This window comes from Aquarana catesbeiana, linkage group LG03 (genome assembly GCF_042186555.1).
Source record: "Aquarana catesbeiana isolate 2022-GZ linkage group LG03, ASM4218655v1, whole genome shotgun sequence".
NCBI lineage: Eukaryota > Metazoa > Chordata > Amphibia > Anura > Ranidae > Aquarana > Aquarana catesbeiana.
The window spans coordinates 377,823,648-377,844,776 of NC_133326.1; the positions used below are offsets into that span (position 1 = coordinate 377,823,648).

The following is a 21,129-nucleotide window of genomic DNA, read 5'->3' on the forward strand; positions in this document are numbered from 1 at the left end:
TGTGTTAAATTTGGCGTTATCGCTCTCACTCTCTCATACTGGTCACTGGAAGTTCAACATGGCACCTCATGGCAAAGAACTCTCTGAGGATCTGAAAAAAAAAAAGAATTGTTGCTCTACATAAAGATGGCCTAGGCTATAACAAGATTGTCAAGACCCTGAAACTGAGCTGCAGCACAGTGGCCAAGACCATACAGCGGTTTAACAGGACATGTTCCACTCAAAACAGGCCTCGCCATGGTCGACCAAAGAAGTTGAGTGCATGTGCTCAGCATCATATCCAGAGGCTGTCTTTGGGAAATAGACGTATGAGTGTTGCCAGCATTGCTGCAGAGTTTAAAAGGGGTGGCGGGTCAGCCTGTCAGTGCTTAGACCATACACCACACACTGCATCAAATAGGTCTGCATGGCTGTCATCCCAGAAGGAAGCCTCTTCTAAAGATGTTGCACAAGAAAGCCTGCAAACAGTTTGCTGAAGACAAGCAGACTAAGGACATGGATTACTGGAACCATGTCCTGTGGTTCGATGAGACCAAGATAAACATATGTGGTTCAGATAGTATCAAGCATGTGTGGTGACAACCAGGTGAGGAGTACAAAGACAAGTGTGTCTTGCCTACAGGCAAGCATGGTGGTGGGAGTGTCATGGTCTGGGGCCACATGAGTGTTGCAGACACTAGGGAGCTACAGTTCATTGAGGGAACCACGAATGCCAACATGCACTGTGACATACTGAAGCAAAGCATGATCCCCTCCCTTCGGAGACTGGGCCGCAGGGCAGTATTCCAACATAACGACCCCAAACACAACTCCAAGGCGACCACTGTCTTGCTAAAGAAGCTGAGGATAAAGGTGATGGACTGACCAAGCTTGTCTCCAGACCTAAACCCTATTGAGGATCTGTGGGGCACCCTCCAACGGAAGATGGAGGAGCACAAGGTTTCCAACATCCACCAGCCCTGTGATGTCGTCATGGAGTTTCAATTGAACATTTTCACTTAGGGGCGTACTCAATTTTGTTGCCAGCGGTTTAGACATTAACGGCTGTGTGGAGTTATTCTGAGGGGACAGCAAATTTACACTATTATACAAGCTGTACACTCACTACTTTACATTGTAGCAAAGTGCCATTTCTTCAGTGTTGTCACATGAAAAGATAATAAAATATTTACAAAAATGTGAGGGGTGTACTCACTTTGGGGGGAGAGATTATAGATATATATATTTCACAATTCCTCATGCCGCACCTGCACTAAGCCCCCCCACACATTGTAAACAATGGGAAATATTGATTGTTATCTAACTTTGTTGTAGCTGCGATCGTCGTGCGGTCGTTGTGATGGGGTATAGATTGGGTGCAGTTCTGCTAGGGGGCGGTCCCTGTTTCCAGGAGGAGGACTGATTGGCTTTGGCAGTGGCCAATCACAGTCCCGTCCACCATCTGGAGGAAGATGATTCTCGTTTGCAATTACCAATCTCAGAAAGAAGGGATTTTACTGTAATTTTTGAAAACCCCAATCAGGTGAGAGTTTGTGCAATTACTGTTGAGCTTCTGGGAAGCCTCTTGAAATATGCATATATCTATCTCTCTCTTACTACTGACCCCTCAGCTCTGCATCATCTACTACCACCAACCTCTACATCACCTGCACACAAGCCCTGAATTTTGAGACATTTACTGATGAACCCCTGCACTTTGTCGCTTTAAGCCCCTGCCAGTATTCATCGCAATGAAAAAAAAATAAATGAATAAAATAAATAAATCACACCCAATTTTACTGCGGCGCTCGGCACCGCACTTTGTCTCAGCTGCGGGGGCCCCAATCTTGCACACAGACCCACTGCTTTCAGAAAATGCCCGACCTGAGCTCATCATTGCGCATCTATTCCAAATGCTTGTGTGTGACATCACATACATCCCATACAAGCATGTGGGCTGGATGCGAGAGTTGGATCAGCAGGATGAGTGTGCCAGGACAGGTAGATGTGTCTTCTCTCTGCTTCTTTTCACCACTCTGCATATCACAGATCATAGATGAGAAGAGGGTACAGCGGTGGAACAGAAGAGCAGGGGGGTTCAGTAGTGGGGCATATGTACAGGGGGTTACAGTGATGGGGCATATGAGTAAAGGGTTAAAGTGGTGGTAGGACAGAGGAGCAGGGGGGGGGGGGTTCAGTGATGGACCAGGTGAGAAGGGGGTTATAGTGGTGGAACAGATAAGTGGGTTACACTAGTGGGGCAGAAGAGCAGGGGGTACAGTGGCAGGGCAGAGGAGAAAGGAGGTACATCATGGGACAGATGTGCAGGGGGTTACAGTGGTGGGGCAGAAGAGCAGTGGGGTGCAGTGGTGGGGCAGCAGGAGTACAGTGGTGGGAGAGATGAAAAGGGGGTTCAGCGGTGAGACAGAAGCACAGTGATGTGATGGGACAGATGAGCAGGGGGGGCGGGGGGTCAGTGATGGGACAGAAGTGAAAGCGAGGTGCATTAGTGGGTCAGATGAGCAGAGGTTTAGGAGGTGAGGCAGAGGAGAAAGGAGGCGTGTTGGTGGGGCAGAAGAGCAGGGGGTTACAGTGGTGGGGCAGAAGAGCAGGGGGTTACAGTGGTGGGGCAGAAGAGCAGGGGGTTACAGTGGTGGGGCAGAAGAGCAGGGGGTTACAGTGGTGGGGCAGAAGAGCAGGGGGTTACAGTGGTGGGGCAGATGGATTCTGTGTTAGGACAAAGGAGAAGGTAGTTCAGCGGTGAGACAGAAACGCATGGGGGTACAGCAGTGGAGCAGATGTGCAGGGAGATACAGTGGTGGGGCAGATGAGAAAGGGTGTACATTTTTGGCGCAGATAAGCAGGGGGTTTACAGTGGTGGGACAGAAGAGCAGGGTGGTACAGTGGTGGAGCAGATTTGCAGGGAGTATAGGTGTGAAGGTGCATGAATTGGGGCTAATCTAAGACATGAGAGTGCAGGATGTTAGTCACTATTACTCAAGTAATTTACAGCATTAACTTTATAAAAAAAATCCTTTGCGATTTAGTGTCGAGTTAACATTTTTTGTTATAATCAGCACGCTCAATTTCTTTAAAAACATTTTTCAGCACACTGTACTCAAAAGGTTGCCTACCCATGACCTAACATAACAGACTGGACATTGCATGTACACTATAGTGATAATGACTATCCAGCAGTATTGATGGATTGGCGAGCCTGTAGGGGTAAGCACTTACCAGAGTTTGGGCGAGTATTGCAGACAGCTGCTTTTATTAAAAAAAAAAAAAAAAAACAAACACACACACACAACATAATAGGGAGTACTTTTTCGCAATGAAAATGTGTAGTTATACTTGCTCAGTAAGTTCATAAAATAGCTGTTGATTTTTCCAGAAAACCAGTTCCGCCCTTCGCACTCTGTAGTCTTGTCTCGAGCAGTATAAGCAGCCTTGCCAATGTTTCCTCTGAACTATAGAACACATTACTACTATGTTATGGAGATGGAGAGGGAGGGGTGTTTTGGCTTTCTGACTGTTTTAGGGTAATAGACACACTAAAGTGCAGGGTTGTTGTTATCTTAGGACAGGAAGCGTTACTGGCCAAATCATCAGGTGCAAAAAAGGTCTTCACATGGGCATTTAGGCTGGGATTCACACCTATGCAGTTTTAGTGCTTTTTACATTTTGCAGATTTGCACTACAAAATGTGTTCCATAGGAAAACATGGACTGTAGTGCAAACCTGCAAAATGCAAAAAAGCACTAAAACTGCATTGGTGTGAATGCAGGCTTACAAGCATACACCAGATTCCTGCATATTCTTGTAACTGGGATGACAGGTGTGTGTGTGTAAATAGTATAAAGCCTGTACACAGTAATTGCAGGCCAAGAGAAGACATTGCTGTTCCCATGTATGTGCACAACCAGCAGTACCTGTTGTTAGGGGAAAGAAGAATGATCCTAGACAGATGAGGGTCTGTCTCCTTCCTGTTTATTTCCTAGATGGGTTCTTGTTCCAGGTGTCTATACCATTGCCTGTGCAACGTGGAAATTTTCCATTGACTGGCCGTGGAGTGGTTTTCCTAGGATCGAGTAGATGACAGACATCAGACTGAGGGACATAAAGGGGGACCAACGGCTGAGGGTTAAAATTGGGATCGACCGATTAACGGTGCAGCCTACATTCACTTTTTTGAAGCATCGGTCACAAAAGACTTACCGATATTGCTTCAAGGGGTTGTACCGGGGTGACGCTTGCAGCTGCAGGCATCAGCCCAGTACTGTTCTTTAGAGTGGATGGTTGGCCTTTTTGTGGCTTAGCTGTTATTACAAGCAGCAGGGGGTGGGGAGGGGAAACCACGACACACAAACCTCCTACTGCTCACTCAAGCTCTCCCATCCCACCAGGAGGAGACCTGAGCCACAATCCGGCTGCCGAAGACCCAAACAAAGCCGATGCTTTGCTAATCTCTGATCTAGTATCTAGATCTGATTACGGCCATCTTAAAAAGGCACCAGTTGTAAAAAATAGAAAGCATTCAAAAAACACTGATCTTGACATTTTGAATACTTTTACGTGCAGGGGAGGGGTTTGGGGTCCAATAGACCCCTGATCCTCCCATAAAGGAGTACCTGTCACGAGGGAAGTTTACATTTCTTGTGACAGCAATATTTTTTTTTTTTTAATGTACATATGAGCTTCGGCCTGAGAGGTGGTTGAAATATCAGTATTGTATCGGCATGAAAAAAAAAAAAATTATATATAAAATCGGTCAATCCCTAGGTTAAAACGTGGCACAGGTCTAGTTGCCGCCCCCCCCCCCCAGGCGGAAACTGTCAGCATGGGATCTGGAAACTTAAGCGAGTATAAATATCTTTACATGGTAAGTAAAGCTTAAAGGAGAAGTATGGGTTTGGGGTCCCCCCCATTATACTTACCTAGGTGGATGCAGCATCTGCACTGAGAACCAAGCCAAACAAACATCGCCGATGCCTCGGTTCTCACAACTCCAAGAGGAGAGCTGCTGACTGTCAGCCAGCATCTCCAGCTCTGCTCCTCCACGCTCATTGGAGGGCTGAGCTGTGGAGGAGCGGGGAGCGGCTGTCTCAGCAACTCGCTGAGACAGCCATCAGTCCAGGCACCTGGCGGATCCAGGACTTCCAGAGTCGGGATGACACAGTGCCTGGACTGATCTGTGTGACGTCAGCAGACTTCAGACTGCTCGCTGCTGGAAACAGGTCACAGGACCCATAGGCCAAATGAGCTCAGGCTGGACTGCTCCTTTAACACCTAGAAGAAGAGGTTTAGGGCTGAAACAACTAATCGATTATTCGACAACGAAACGATTATGAAATTTATTACTGTTTTCATAATCGATTAATCGGCCAGTAACATAATGGGGTTAAGAAAAACTAAAATGAGCCCTTTATAGTACAAAAAGAGCAAATAATCACTACTGTGAATATTACTTTCACAGTTCTACAGTAAAAAAAAAAAAAAAAAAAAATGAACCCCTTACAGTAGTGATTATCTGCTTTTATTGTACTATAAAGGGCTAATTTTAGTTTTTTTTTTTAACCCCGTTATGTTACTAAACGTCTTAGACCTGGTTGCACTACAGTTCATGGTTTCCTATGGGACGCATTCAAATCTATGCTTTTTTTTTTTTAGCCGCTGCGTATTTGGAAAGGGTCAGGGACTTTTTTTTTTTTTTTTTTATAACGCAAAACGGTGCTTTTTTGGTTCAATATACTTCAATGGAGAAGCTGCAGAAAAGCATGTAATGCGCTTTTGCAGAAATTTGTGTTTTTTAATCTGCCCAACAAGTTGGCCAAAAAAAAAAAAAAAAAAATGTAAAAAACGCAAATCGCAGCAAAATCACATGTGCAAAAATCAAAATGCACAGCAAAAAGCACTGCAGAAACAGATCAAAAGCAAACTGCATAGGTGTGTACTAGGGCTGAAACAACTAATCGATTAATCGACAACTAATCGATTGTGAAATTAATCGATTACTATTTTCATAATCGATTAATTGGCCAGTAACATAATGGGGTTAAAAATAATAAAATTAGTCCTTTATAGTACAAAAAAAGCAAATAATCGCTACTGTAAATATTACTTTCACCATTCTACAGTAAAAAAAAAATGAACCCCTTACAGTAGCAATTATTTGCTTTTTTTGTACTATAAAGGGCTCATTTTAGTTTTTTTAACCCCATTATGTTACTAAACGTCTTAGACCTGGTTCACATCTTTGTGTTTTTTGGTGCTTTTTGCAGAAACACACTACAGTTCATTTAACATGGTTTTCTATGGGACACGTTCACATCTATGCTTTTTTTCAGCCGCTGCGTATTTAGAAAGGGTCAATGACTTTTTTTTTAACGCAAAACGGTGCTTTTTTGGTTCAATATACTTTAGTGGAGAAGCTGCAAAAAAGCATGTAATGCGTTTTTGCAGCAATTTGTATTTTTTAATCTGCCCAACAACAAATTGGCCAAAAAACGGTATTTCTCTTCTAATCGTGTATACAGTATATCTCCTCTAATAGTGTATATACTCTTCTGTCTGTTATTCTCAGAGTGGATTCAATATTTTGCTCCCTAACCATATAGTTGGTTGTTTATATTTACCACTGCATAGAGATATTTAAGAATAAATTGCTTTTTTTTTTAAACTTAACATATTAACTAAATTATACACCACACTTTTTTTTTTTTTTAAGGTTATTAACCGATTAATCGATTAATCGAAACAATAATCGACCAACTAATCGATTATGAAAATAATCGTTAGTTGCAGCCCTAGTGTGTACTGAGCCTTATGCTGGCAACATGGAACAATTTTCAGACAAGAATATTCAGACGGAAAATCTTTGTACATTTGCTGAATGAAAGAACGTTTGAAATTTTCATTTGCTTTTAACATTCTGTTTTTAAAATGAAGGAAAACCACATACACTGTCTAAAAATTCCTTTGACCAAGAAATTTTCTATCATTTCAAAATTGTCACCATGGTTGAAAATGAATGTCAATTTGACCCCACTAACGATTAGAAAATCAAACTAACGTTCTTAAAATGCCATTTTTTTTGTTTGAAGGAAGACATTGTTTTTTTAAATAAAAAAAATTTGATCTCTGAGTCTGATGATATTTACCAGATTCACCCTTTAATAGTATATATCCTCCAATAGCATATCTCTCCTCTAATAGTATATACAGTACATCTCCTAATAGTATATCTCTTCTGTCTGTTATTCTCAGAGTGGATTATATATTTTGCTCCCTAACCATATAATTATTTATATTTACCACTGCATAGAGATATTTAAGAATAAATTGCCTTTTTTTAAAAAAAAAACAAAAAAAAAACCCTTTACATATTAACTAAATTATACACCACACTTTTTTTTGTTTTAAGCTTATTAACCAATTAATCGAAACAATAAATCGGCCAACTAATCGATTATGAAAATAATCGTTAGTTGCAGCCCTAAAGAGGTTAGAGTGGAAAGAAGGGGGGGGGGGGTTGAAAAGGAAAAAAATGCTTGGAGTCGGCTTTTAAAACTACTTGACTACTGGATGTTAATGGCAATTAAATAAACCTTAACATGCCATAGCATGCTATGCAATATTTTAATTTGTGTTTCAGGGAATCTTAGGTTTTACTGAAGTTATATTGTGTTATGAGTGTTAGGAAACAAGACCTGGAACTGATTTTAAGAAACAGGGAAAGAAAGGTGTGTTCAAGAACTATACAACACCTAACCTGCCAACTGCAGCTTCATTACTCAGCTCTTGGGATTTGTCCAGCCCTGTCTGGGTACAGATAAGTAAGTGCACATTGTACACACTGATAGTACACGTCATGAGAGAAACAGAGGCCATCATTGCTAGTCTTAATACACAATAGAAGGGATTGCTGCAGTTGGCAAAGCATTGTAGACATATGACAGTGGGAGATGATTTGCTCTGCAAAACACACATGGGAAACCAGTCATTGGAGAAAGATATTGGTTGCCATTAGTGACCTACTGCTGCCTGTTGGTGTGCTGCATTGCCATTTATGCTTAACCAACATATCTGCATTGCAATAAACCACAATGCATTGTGTACTGCATTACAAAAACAGTGTATGCACTCATTTGGGTGAATCAGGCAGTCCATTCAAATGAAGGGGCTGCTTTAATGCGTTCTCTCCTCTGCAATAAAAATACACCTATGCACAGTCTTTAGTAGGATAATAAACTGTGCTTGTGGGAATGTGTACTGGGATGACCCAACTCCTACACATGTCTAGGAGTTAGGTGGTCCCATGCTGGCCAATGAAGATGCCAGCGAGGGACCCTTTGACAACTTCTGATAGGTGTAGTGACTTTAGTACTGCTTTAACAGAACGGTCCAGCAAAAGTGGCAGATAGAGGGTTGACTAAACCATTTACCACTGACAGGGTGCTTACAATGGTCAGTTTATACATATACAGTATGTAAACTCATTACTTGTTAGTAAAGTCCATCCAACACTACCCTTTCTACAAGTTGACAATGCTGCTTTCCAGGGGTGGCAAGCTGCTCCTCCATAGAGAGACCATTAGACAGAAATATGTTACTGGTGAGATCACCAGATGAAAATAAATGATAAGAAGAAAAAAAAAACAAAAAAAAAAAAAAAAAACAAAAAACACACACACACACACACACACACACACACACACACACACCATAATGAAGGAAGGATTGGTAGTTGCAATATATACAGTTTTTGGGTTCAGATACACTTTAAAAACTAAAAAGGAGCAACAATTGTGACAATACAAATCCATTTGTTCTTTACTGCAGCAGAGTATTATGTAACTCAAGGGGAATGAGGCAACTAATGGATGGCAATATATGTGCAACGGCTAATATGTGCAGATTACCAGGCACCCAGCACTGAGCACAAATGTATTACAATGTAGGGCTGAATCAACTTAATCGATTTCGAAAATAGTTGTCAACTATTTCCATAATCAATTAGTTGGTAAGCCAAATAGTTGGCCTGCATACAGAATGCACGATTTGTTTACATATCAGAAAATACAGTGCAACACTTTTACAGCTCAGTACATCATTCATACATGTCAGAAGACAGTGCAGCACACATAAAGCTCAGTACACCATCCATGCACGCCAGTAAGTGCCTGAAAACTTACGAATATGTGAGAAGCAATGCCTTATGGGACATGTAGTCCAGGGAAGGAGAAGGAACCCATTCTAAAGGCAGAAATTATTTTTACCTTGCTATAGGGGCACTCTATACTATACCTTGTGGCTTGCTATAGGGGCATATATAATGTACAGTGATCTTGCACCATAATAAGTATATGAACCATAGGTGAAAAGGGGCTCTGAAAGCAGGGGAAGCGCAAAAGCGCTGGCGGGGACCCCGGAAGAAGAGGATCAGGGCTGCTCTGTGCAAACCACTGATCAGAGCAGGTAAGCATAACATGTTTGGTAAATAAATAAAAATATATATATATATAATAATCCAATGTTTACAAATCACTTTAATGGCTCTGTGCGGGGAAGATGGCCCAGAGAAGCTGGAGGCAATATAAGGCATTACAATGTAGAGGTGCACCAAAATTTCGGCTACCGAAAATGGTGTTTTCGGCAAGCGGCAGAAAGAGGTGCAGATAATGGAACCAAGGAGCGAGCGGTCCGCCCCAGGTACCACATATTTGTCACCCTGGCATGCCCCTGTCAGAGTCCTCCCCTCCATGTGAGAGTCATGTAGAGCAGAGTTTTTACGCTATGTCACGGAGCTGGATTTGAATCGACAGATGGCCGCTGTAACGCTGAAAATTAAATCAGAGCGACGCATGGCAGGTCTAGGAGGCGGGTCTTTGTTACAGCAGCTGCCCGGCGATTCAAATCCAGCTTCGAGAGATCGCACTACCAGACACTGGAGAGGCTGCATTGATCTCCTGCATCATGTCTGCAGTGTCTGACCGCCTCCTGCATCATGTCTGCTACCTCTGACCGCCTCCTGCATCATGTCTGCTACAGGTGCACCAAATGGAAATTTTGCTAATACTATTAGCAATGTATTTGAGTTTAAGCAAGAGATTGCAGACATGATATAAGAGATGGTTAGAGACTGCGTTTTTCTTGCACTAAAAAAAAGGTGCCAACAATAAACTCATATTAATTTGAATTGACGATATCAATTAAAAAGTCGAATACAATTATATATAAAAATATATTAAAAAAAAAAAAACTGTCATTTTCAGCTAAGTGCATCCTACATGTTCGGTACCAAAATGTCCATTTGGTGCACCTCCAATTTAAAGTACAAATTTACCAGCATGATGCATTATATTTGAAAGATTATAACCATGCAAATGTCTCAGCCTTTAGTACTACTCTAATGTACAAGATTTATATACACCCCCCCACCCCCTTCATGTAGCTTCAGTTCTGACTCCCAGTTAAAAATACTCTGTGTGACAGACCTAGCCGGGAGAGAGACTTTTGGAGGGGACTGTATGCTAGCCTCTTGCCGATCGATCGTGGGCCCTGGCATTTGGGGGAACGGTGCTCTTTGTGAGCTGTATGCCTGGGGACCCTTGAGGTGGTACTACTGTGGATTCGGGTCCTGGTCCCCCAGGACACACAGACTCTGGGGACCCTGGATTTGCCATATTGGAATAGTGGCAGATTCAGAATGCTGGGACAGATACTGTTAGGAGATGCTGATGTAAATTCCAGCACCTGTCTGTCTGTTGTCTGCTAAAATGTGTATTGTAAATAAGTCTCTAGTATGGGATCTAAGAGTCATTAGATCCCCATTGTTGTTTGTGTTAATTAACTATTGTGAGAATGTTGATTGGATGTTCTGAACTACAAGACGGCCAGTCTGGCCTAAAGGACATGTCGGAGTCATCTAGGCTGTCTAAAGGGATTAGTTAATTAGCTCATGTTAATTAGGTTAATTAGGTTACAGCTGTATTGTTAGAGTCATATGAGCAGGAGGTCTGCACCTCCTCTTTTATTGTATAAATAAGACTATATTCCTGTCAATAAATATAGATTCCTGTTTGAACTAACATACAGCCTGCCTGGTGTTTGTTCTGAGCTATCACAACTGGGTTAGAACAGCACAGAGCTGTAGTTCTAATCCCGGAGCATCGAATGACTGAACCATCAGACGTTGCAATCTGATTCAATAGCTGCAGAGGAGTGTCGGGAGAGTAGAACCGAGCGAGCAAGGGGCTCGTTACACTCTGTATATCCTACTTCTGGGTATATTTATTATATACTGTATTTATCGGCGTATAACACACACTCTCAATTTAGGAGGGAAGTTTCAGGAATTTTTTTTTTCCAAATAGACCACTTTGAAGCAAAATAATGCTCAGCGCCCATCTGCCATCAATGCCGATCTGCAGCCTCACCATCTCTCATCAATGCAGTGCAAGAAATCACCTAGCAGTCTTCTTCTGTTTACTCGGCTCTCAGTCAGCAACACATACATGCCTCCGCCATCAGCATTGGACCAGCTCCTGTGAGACAGAACACTGGTCCAATGCCTGTGGCGGATGCGGGACTGTGTGTGATGTGAAAGCCGAGTAAACATGATGAGATGACAGCTCAGTGAATTTCGGCAGCGCTCGTCCCCCTCTGAGGTACACTATTGGCGTATAACACACCTGTGATTTGCCCCCTATTTTCGGGGGGGAATAGTGTGTTATACGCCGATAAATACGGTATATTCTTGCTTTCACTGTTTCACAGTATAAATTAACCTCTTATAGTACCGATTTCTGTTTTTAAACTACGTAGGGCTAGTTTTAGTTTTTTTTTTAACCTCATCGTGACAAGTGATAAAGCATGCTGCTGCTACTAAATGTCTTATGCTGGCCAAAAAAATTGTCTGAAAATCTGCAAAATATAGAACACATACAGAACAGTATTTTTACTTTGTTTTTTTGAATAAAAAAATTTGAACTCAGAGTCCAATATATTCTCTCATTTTCTCTGTTATTCCTATTTACCATGCATACAGCTTTTCAAGAATAAATTGTCTTTTTTTAAACTTTACATATTATATACCAAACTTTTTTCAATTGAAACAATCGGCCAACTAATTGATTATTAAAATAATCGTTAGTTGTAGCCCTAGTACAATGTTTATCACAGACCGCAGTGCCATTCAGTTTGAATAGCATCCAGATGAAACTGCATTACAATAAATATCACATCACCGTGCAATGTGATGTGTTAGAAAGAATAGCACAGTTCCAATTTCAGGTCTGTAGTGGTGCAACATAAGGCACACTTATGCACCACAATGGAACAGGTAGTCCTGAATGGGCTAAGCATAACACAATTACACTGCTACTCCTATTACATGTTTATTACTGAATCTACTCTATCATTTCAGTTTTTTTTTTTTTTAACACAAACAAAACAAGTATTTTAGGCCCCTTTCACACATGCGGACAGTATGTCCGTATTTCATCCATCCGTTTTCGGATGAAATACGGGCATACATGCATCCCTATGGGATAGCGGGTGTCAGCGGATGTACATCCGCCAACACCCGATGTTGTCCGGCTCCGCTCTCGTCCGATTCTGCGGACGGAAGAAAATCCTATTTTTCTATCCGTCTGCAGAGCGGATCGGAGGAACACGGACAGACGGTCCGTGTTCCTCCGATCCCCCATAGGGGAGAGCGGAGATCTGACAGGGCGGTCCCTGCACAGTGTGCGGGTCCCGCCCTGTCATCTGCCTGCTCAGCTGGGGAAAACGGAGCGATCCCCGCTGAGCAGCGGATAAACACGGGGCGGATCAACACGGATCCGTCCCGTGTGAAAGGGGCCTAACAGTTCAGGCAGGTTTAGCATTCACTAGAGCAGAGCTGTAGTTTTCAATATAAAGGAATGATGAGTCTTTTTTCTCTTGGAATCTGAGTCCAAACAGTCATAGTAAACTATTCCTAAACAAGGAAAAAAGGCACATATAGAAGGCCAAGTAAGAGATTGCTGAGCCCTCTGTACATCAGGGTGTGCTCAGCTATTTTAACAGCTTCAGCCCCGGAAGATTTTACCCCCTTCCTGACCAGAGCACTTTTTGCGATTCGAGAATGCTTCGCTTCAACTGATGGTGGTATTTGATCACCTCTGCAGTTTTTATTTTTTGCACAAAAAAAAAAAAAAAAACACACCAAGCAATAATTTTTACTATAATAAATATCCCCCCAAAAAAAATATATATATATATATATATATATATATATATATATATATATAAAATAAAAAATTGTCCCCTCAGTTTAGGTCGATATATATTCTACATATTTTTGGGGAAAAAAACCCCACACAAGAAGCGTATATTGATTGGTTTGTGCAAAAGTTATAGCGTCTACAAAATAGTTTTATGGCATTTTTTATTATTTTATATTAGCAATTGCGGCTATAAAAATGCACCGATTACTGTGTAAATTACACTGGCAGGGAAGGGGTTAACCACTAGGGGGCGATAAAGGGGTTAAGTGTGTCCTAGGGAGTGATTCTAACTATGGAGGGATGGGCTTCAACTCACATGACAGCGCTCACTGCTCCCGATGACAGGGAGCAGTGATCTCTGTCATGACACAAGGCAGAACGGGGAAATGCCTTGTTTATATAGGCATCTCCCCGTTCTGCGGCTCCCTGACATGATCGCCAGGAGACAAAGTCCGCCGGTCCCGCTGTACACAGCGCGTGCCTGCTAATCCCGCCTCTTAAAGAGGACGTACAGGTACACCCACTTGCCCACCGCGCTGACGTATATATCGGCGTATAGTGGTCGGCAAGTGGTAAAGCACTCACCTTATTGAGCGCCATTGAAAATAACTGTCACCTGTGAAAAGAAGAAGGATTCTAATCCTGGTGTGCCAGCTTTGTGACTCAAGTCTTGTATCAGTTACTAGGGCACTGCAATATTAAAAATAAATAAATAAATAATGCTATTTCTGTTGTTCAAATCTTCAAAAAATGAAGATTTCATCATTTGAAGTAAACCTTTTAAATATAAAGGATTCCTGCTTTAAGGCAGGGATAAAAGTATTGATACCATTAGTTTGTAAGGCTGGTTTACACTGATTTGGATGTGGCTCACAGCAGGGGTCCGGTGCGCCCCTGTTATCCATTGCAGGGAAGAATGAGGCCCGAATTTTTGCCTGAATGCAAATCTGAAACGGAGCCAAAGACGCACAGGACAGTTGTGCAATCTGCTCCGCAGCCAGCCAGGAGATGTGTGAACCAGTCACAGTCTCCTGTCATGCGAATTGGATGAGGGGGAAACCCGCATCATAGTTAGTTTGGGGAAAAAAAAAAAACCACACACACACACACACACACACACACACACACACACACAATCCCATACCCACAGCTGATCCAGAGGAAGGCGAAAAAAAAACAAGAAAAGCAGGATCCAATCTGCTACAGCAGGGGGGAAAAAAAAATACTTCCTGATCCCCCCGAGAGGCAATAGGATTTTCCCTGGATCAACTTGATCTAAAATGTTAGTACCCAGTTATATTATGTACATTTAGGAATGAACACCCTCTGGAGGGAGTCTATTTCACATCTTACTGTGAAGAAACCTTTCCGTATTTGGAAATGAAATCTCTTCCTCTAGACGTAAAGAGTGCCCCCTTGTCCTCAGTGTTGACCATAAAGTGAATAACTCAACACCAAGTTCACTATATGGACCCCTTATATATTTATACAGGTTAATCATATCCCCCCTTAATCTCCTCTTCTCAAGAGGGAATAAATTCAGTTCCTCTAATCTTTCCTCATAGCTGAGCTCCTCCATGCCTCTCATCAGTTTGGTTGCCCTTCTCTGCACTTTTTCCAGTTCCCCGATATCCTTTTTGAGAACTGGTGCCAAAATCTGAACAGCGTATTCCAGATGAGGTCTTAGTAATGATTTGTAATGGGGCAAAATGATATCTCTTTGCATCCATAAGTGTGAACCCTAAACCTAAAGTTTAAAAAAGTTATGTCTGGGTTCCTGAATGAAAAGAATTGAACTAACATGACATACATACAGAATTCCTGCAAGTTTGCTCTGCTAGAGCTTTAGGTGATAGTAAACGTTTGTTCCCCCTCCTTTAAAACTATAAAACATGTTATTCTTCCTGCTCTGTGCTCAGGCAAAATGACTGCGTGTGCAAAGAGGCCTCCTTGACCTGATACTTACCTTGCCATCGTCCAGTACTCCTTTCCCTGTTGTAGCACTAAAATCCCCATGGTCAACTGGTATCTGACTCTAGGGTAGTGGTGATATTCGCTCTTATCTTTATGTGACAGTGCTGAGGCCTAGCAATTGGTCACATCCTCCACCATAACTGGGTATTATTGCCATCTGCTATGGAGAAGCTTGGCAGGAAGAACTAGCAAGGTGAGCATCAGTGGAGGGGTTGCAAAGACAGTCACTTTGCCCTAAATTACTAAGCTGACAGTCTCTTTAAAGTGCATTGTGCACCCAAATGCAAGGGCTGCATTTTAGATCCAGGGAATACCAAGTAACCCTAATCCTGTGAGATGGCGGTCTTCTCGGTAAAATTGGAATCCTTGGTTTTGCCAGAATTGCGGAATCATCCTTGCCTGGGGTGGAAGCCACTTTTCCCAATAACTTTTTTTTAGCAAAAAAATGTATCGGGATACATTTTAGCCAAGATTTATGAAGAATTTTTTTTTTTTTTTTTTAAAACAGATATCATTTACTCTCTGCTATAAAAATGTATTGACTTTTTTTCGTTTATACTGCAAAAAAGAAAAAACCCCAGTGGTGATCAAATACCACCAAAAGAAAGCACTAGTTGCATGAAAAAAAAATAATATGACCTAAACTTTGTTCGGGTACAGCGTTGCATGACCGTGCAATCGTCAGTTAAAGGGGTTGTAAAGGTTCATATTTTTTTTTTTTTTTTTTTTTTTAAACATTGTATACTTACCTCCTCTGTGCAAGGGTTTTGCATACAGCGGCTCCAATCCTCTTCTGGGGTCCCTCAATGGCGCTCCTGGCTCCTCCTATTCTCGAGTGCCCCTGCGGAGACCTGCATTCCAAGGGGGCACTCTCCTGAATCCTGCTGCTGCATCCATTGACACAGACAGCAGGACTCAGCCCCATGTCACTGGATTTGATTGACAGCAGCCAATGGCTCCCAGTGCTATCAATCTAGCCAATGAGGACCCGAAACAGCAGCTGGAACGATCGGGGTCAGGTAAATAAAAGGGGGGGCTGCTGTACTACAGAAGGTTTTTCACCTTAAAGCATTAAGGTGAAAAAGCGCGAGGGTTTGCAACCCCTTTAACTGCTTGCCCACCAGCCGCCGTCATACTGCTCCGTTTTGACAAGGTAGATTACACAGATCCTGTCTTTCTGCCAAGCAGGAAGACGGATCTGTGTGTTTCTCCAGTCACCCATACAGTTAGTACACACCTGCAGGGAACACATTTAACCCCTTGATCACCCCTGATGTTAACCCCTTCCCTGCCAGTGTCATTAGTACAATAACGGTGCATATTTTTAGCACTGATTACTGTAATAATGTCACTGGTGCCATAAATCTATCCCCCATTTTGTAGACGCAATAACTTTTGAGCAAATCAATATTAGAGCTGCACAATTAATCGTTAAAAAAATCATGATCTTGATTCACCCCCTCTGACCCCCTCTGTCCTGCTGAGTTTGCCAATTCTTTCATATAAAGAAGTGGAGAGATTATCTGCTCACTCAGCTGTCAAAAGAAAGCATCAGGCAGTCTGCCAAGTTTAGAACTTGAAACATTGTAACTAACTTCCATCTTTGATCAAAGGGATAGAACTTCTGTGTAAATAAATAATGCAGGCAGTCTGCCAAGTTTTAAACAACCTGTAAATGCAGCAAGTTTAACCACTTAAAGTCTAAATCTTTCTCTGACACTTCAAGTTAAAATCAATATTTTTTGCTTAAAAAAAAAAAAAAAATTATAATATATATTATATATATATATATATATATATACATATACACACATACATACATACACATATACATACACACACCCTAGGAAATAAAATGGCAATTGCTGCAAAATTTTGTCACACTGTATTTGCCCAGCGGTCTTGCAATCTTTTGGAAAATACACTTCAATAGACAAAGAAAAAAAAAAATAAAAACAGTAAAGTTAGCATAATTGTTTTTTTGTTTTAATGTGAAAGATCATGTTACGCTGCGAGAATCGTGATCTATCCTCTAAGAAAAAAAAAAAATAAATAAAAAAAATAAGTAAAATAAAGTCGCAGCTCTAATCAATATACGGTTATTGGTTATTTTTTTAAATATGTAGCAGAATACATATTGAGCATGGAAAAGAAGAAAAGGTCACAGCGCTCTCTGCAGGGACAACTCAATCCATACACCAGGTCCGCTCACAGGTGCCGAGGCTCGATGTGTCCCAAAACACTCCAATGCAACAGTAATAAGGAGAATCGGCAAAACTGTAATCCTTGAAGTGTTTATTGGTACATCAGAGTGACAATAAATTTGACGCATTTTGGCAATAGCCTTAGTCGTAGCAAGTTTGAGACAGATATGGCAAAAAAAAAAAATTAATAATATATATATATATATATATATATATATATATATATATATATATATATATATATATATATATATATATATATACATACATATATATATATATACACACACACACACACACACACACAAACTCCATCTCTACAAAATTGGCCTATCAGGTTAGTGTCACAGAAAATGTATATATTTGATTGATACCACCAATTATTCAAGTGGTTAGTGACTACACCTGTTTTTTAGCCAGCATGAAAAGAGAGAGGGGAAAGAAAGGCAATATAAAAAGTTATTTTGTTGAGCCAAAAAGAAGCGTGTGGAAAAAATGCTACATGAGATATTAGGACCTTATTACTCCAAGGGAGAAATATATTCCTTAAAAGAAGGGAAAAATGTTAAAATAAAAAATACTTTTGGTAGCAACAAAATGTAAAGTCAAGATTAATGGCAGGATCAAAAGAAAAAGGAAAAAAAAAAAAAAAAAGGGAGGGGGAATTTAATTTACGGCGGGATCAAACTAGCTACGACTAAGGCTATTGCCGAAACGCGTCAGATAATTGTCACTCTGATGTACCAAAAAAAAAAAAAAAAGACACTTCAAGGATTACAGTTTTGCCGGCTTTCCTTATTACCTAAGAATACATATTGGCCTAAACTGACAAATACATTTGTTTTACTTTTTTTCTGTGGAAACGTTTTATAGCAGAAAGTAAAAAAAAAAAAAAAAAATTTTTCCCCCCTTCAAAAGTGTTGCCTTTTTTGTTTATAGCGCAAAATATTAAAAAAACGCAGTGGTGATCAAATACCACCAAAAGAAAGCTCCATTTGTGGGGGGTCGTCCTCAATTTTGTTTGGGTACAACGTCGCACGACCGCGTAATTGACAGTTAACGCGACGCAGTGCCGTATCGAATCATCCGCGGCTGAAGTAGCGCAGTGCCAAACTGCAAAAAAAAAAAAAAAAAAAAGGCCTGGTTATTAAGAGGATAAAGACTTCCATTGCCGAAATGGTCAAAACGTGTGAGCTGGGAGATTAGCTTCAATTTGTTAGTGGCTGTAAATCTAATACATTTAACACTCCCCTTCCCCCCAGACTGACAAGGCCGCTGTGCCTCCTGTGCTCATTCCTCCAGATTTGTGTCTCACTAATACAGGTGTGTTACAGGCCAGAAAACAAAAAGGTGGGGAAAAAAAAAAAAAAAAAAACACAAAGAAATAAAAAAAAAAAAAAAAAAAAAAAAAAAAAAAAAAGAAAACGAACGTAGCCACCACATGTAAAGACTGGTAAGCTACAATAGAATACATTTTTGGGTTTAATAGTACTTTCATTTTTGTGTTTTATCTGCCATTTGTTAAGCAGGGGAGAAGTAACCCTGAGTCACTGAGCTTCCCTCCCATACATGAATGAAAGCCTATGGTGGGGATGAGGCAATGTGGATGTAGAATAAAAGATATCGTATATAATGAATGTCTAGGGGATTAGATGTGATGAGGAGAAGGTAGGAAGCCTGCCATAGTGGGGTGCTTTGCCTCATGCACACCTCCCCTCACACACGAGAAGAGGCAATGACAAGGAGCAGGCAGCATGGCGGCGCCGGCTCTACTCACGGGGTACTGCGGTCGCTGTACTCATTGGCCACAGTCTCGATCCCTCCGGCTCTCGCCACCGCGACGTAGCAGCTCTGGAAGCCCAGGTCGAAGCCCACCACAGACATGACTGCAGCTGGGGACACCGGTAGCTCACAACACGGGGAGGGGAAGACGGCAGAGCAGCCGCACTACACTCCTGCACGGGGAGATGAATGGAAACCCTGGAAGATCTCGAAAGATCTCGCTGTCACAGGAGGAGGAAAAGCAAGAGGCAAGCGCCGGAGAATCTCGCGATAAATGGAAACGTCATAGCCTCAGGTTTACAGGGCCAATCCGCTACTCCCTGCGCCTGCGTCTGGCCAATGAAAAGGGTGAAGGGGTTAGCGCATCACCAGAGCAAGGAGGAGGGCGTTAGGTGACGAATTCCCTCCTCACGTTGCGATTTCCCTTTCAAGGGGAGGGGGTGGGGCCACGCCGCTGAGGGCTGCGTCATACGTACGTTGATGCAGTTGCTACGGATACTGCAATGTAGGGGAGGATGGTCTGTCTCCCCCCTCTAGGCCTGACGTTAGATGCGCTATAAATAAACGGTGTTCTCTAATGAAGATGGCTCTGCTGGTTTTTAATTGTCTTTGTGATAAAGTCTAACGCCAGCCAAAATAGAGTGGGAAGGATACAGTGTTATTTCTGGCCAACAGAGGGGAGTTTTTTTCTCATATCCCTTACTCATAGTTCCCAACTGTCCCTGATTTGGAGCAATGGCCCTCTGTCTCTCATTCCTCCTCATCTGTCCCTGATTTTGACCTATATAGTTGTATATAAAATGCACTTTTTAGCTTTGAAATAGTGTTTCCCAGTGCTAAACCTTTCATCCAATTTCTAAATTGCTGCATTTGTAAGTTTTAAAAGCCAATATAAAGAAATAGTAGTGGTAAAAAAAAAACACTTGTGGGTTTAATTAACCTTTTTTTGGTTAATTCTCCTTTAAGGGGGTGTGTCCTATGCCTACATACATTTGCTAGTCGGTGTCCCTCATTCCCATCTCAAAATGTTGGGAGGTATGCTTACTAGTAATTTGGGGCGCAAGCAGTATTAAAAAAAAAAACTTATCAGGAGTTTTAGCCCTTCCTTGAATAAAAGTGTGGACAGTATTTGTTAAAAATAAAAGATCCCTGTTAAAAAAAATGTGGGGAGATTACCCATCACTCCTGTCACTTCCTGCCGTGACAGGAAGTGAAGGTGAGTCACCTGTAGCTTAGGGCCCTTTCACACGGGGCGGGCGTCGGCGGTAAAGCGCCGCTATTGTAAGTGGCACCTTACCGTCGGTATGGGGCCGCTAGCAGGGGCGGTTTTACCCCCCTGCTAGCGGCCGAGAAATGGTTAAAAACCACCGCAAATTGCCTCTGCAGAGGCGCTTTGCCGGTGGTATAGCCGCGCCGTCCCATTGATTTCAATGGGCAGGAGCGGTGAAGGAGCGGTATACACTCCACTGCTTCACCGCTCCGAAAATTCTGCTAGCAGGACTTTTTTTACCATCTTGCCATCGCATCGCTCCAGTGTGAAAGCCCTCGGGGCTTTCACACTGGAATGAAGGCAGCGGCACTTTCGGGTTGGTTTGCAGGCGCTATTATTAGCATAATAGCGCCTGCAAACCGCTCCAGTGTGAAAGGACCCTTAGGCATGGAGCTCCTCACAAATATACTTGCCAGGAGTAGTTATCCTGGTTGATTGATAGAAATCCATTGATTTCTCCCTAAGTTTGGCCTTGTTGCACTTTTCTCTTTTACCACTAGGTGGCCGGGTACTTGGTGGTACTAGATGTGAGAAGGGCAACCCAAGGTCAGGTTATAGGTATATGGGGTATCCCAGCCAATGGCAGTGAAAAAGGGGATGATTAATGCGCTACCCAAAAGAAATAAAAACAGCTGCTACAAAACCATGT

At 42.0% G+C, this 21,129-nt stretch overlaps 1 protein-coding gene across 1 annotated transcript in view; it reads right to left on the reverse strand.

Annotated features, from left to right (window-relative positions):
* The window catches only part of HSPA4 (heat shock protein family A (Hsp70) member 4), a 94,023-nt gene extending 74,551 nt beyond the window's left edge, over window positions 1-19,472 (reverse strand). The window contains exon 1 of the mRNA XM_073620654.1: window positions 19,206-19,472. Within this exon, the coding sequence (XP_073476755.1) occupies window positions 19,206-19,312 (107 nt within the window). The 5' untranslated portion in view covers window positions 19,313-19,472. The remainder of the gene's footprint in view (window positions 1-19,205) is intronic.
* Between the last annotated feature and the right edge of the window lie 1,657 nt (window positions 19,473-21,129).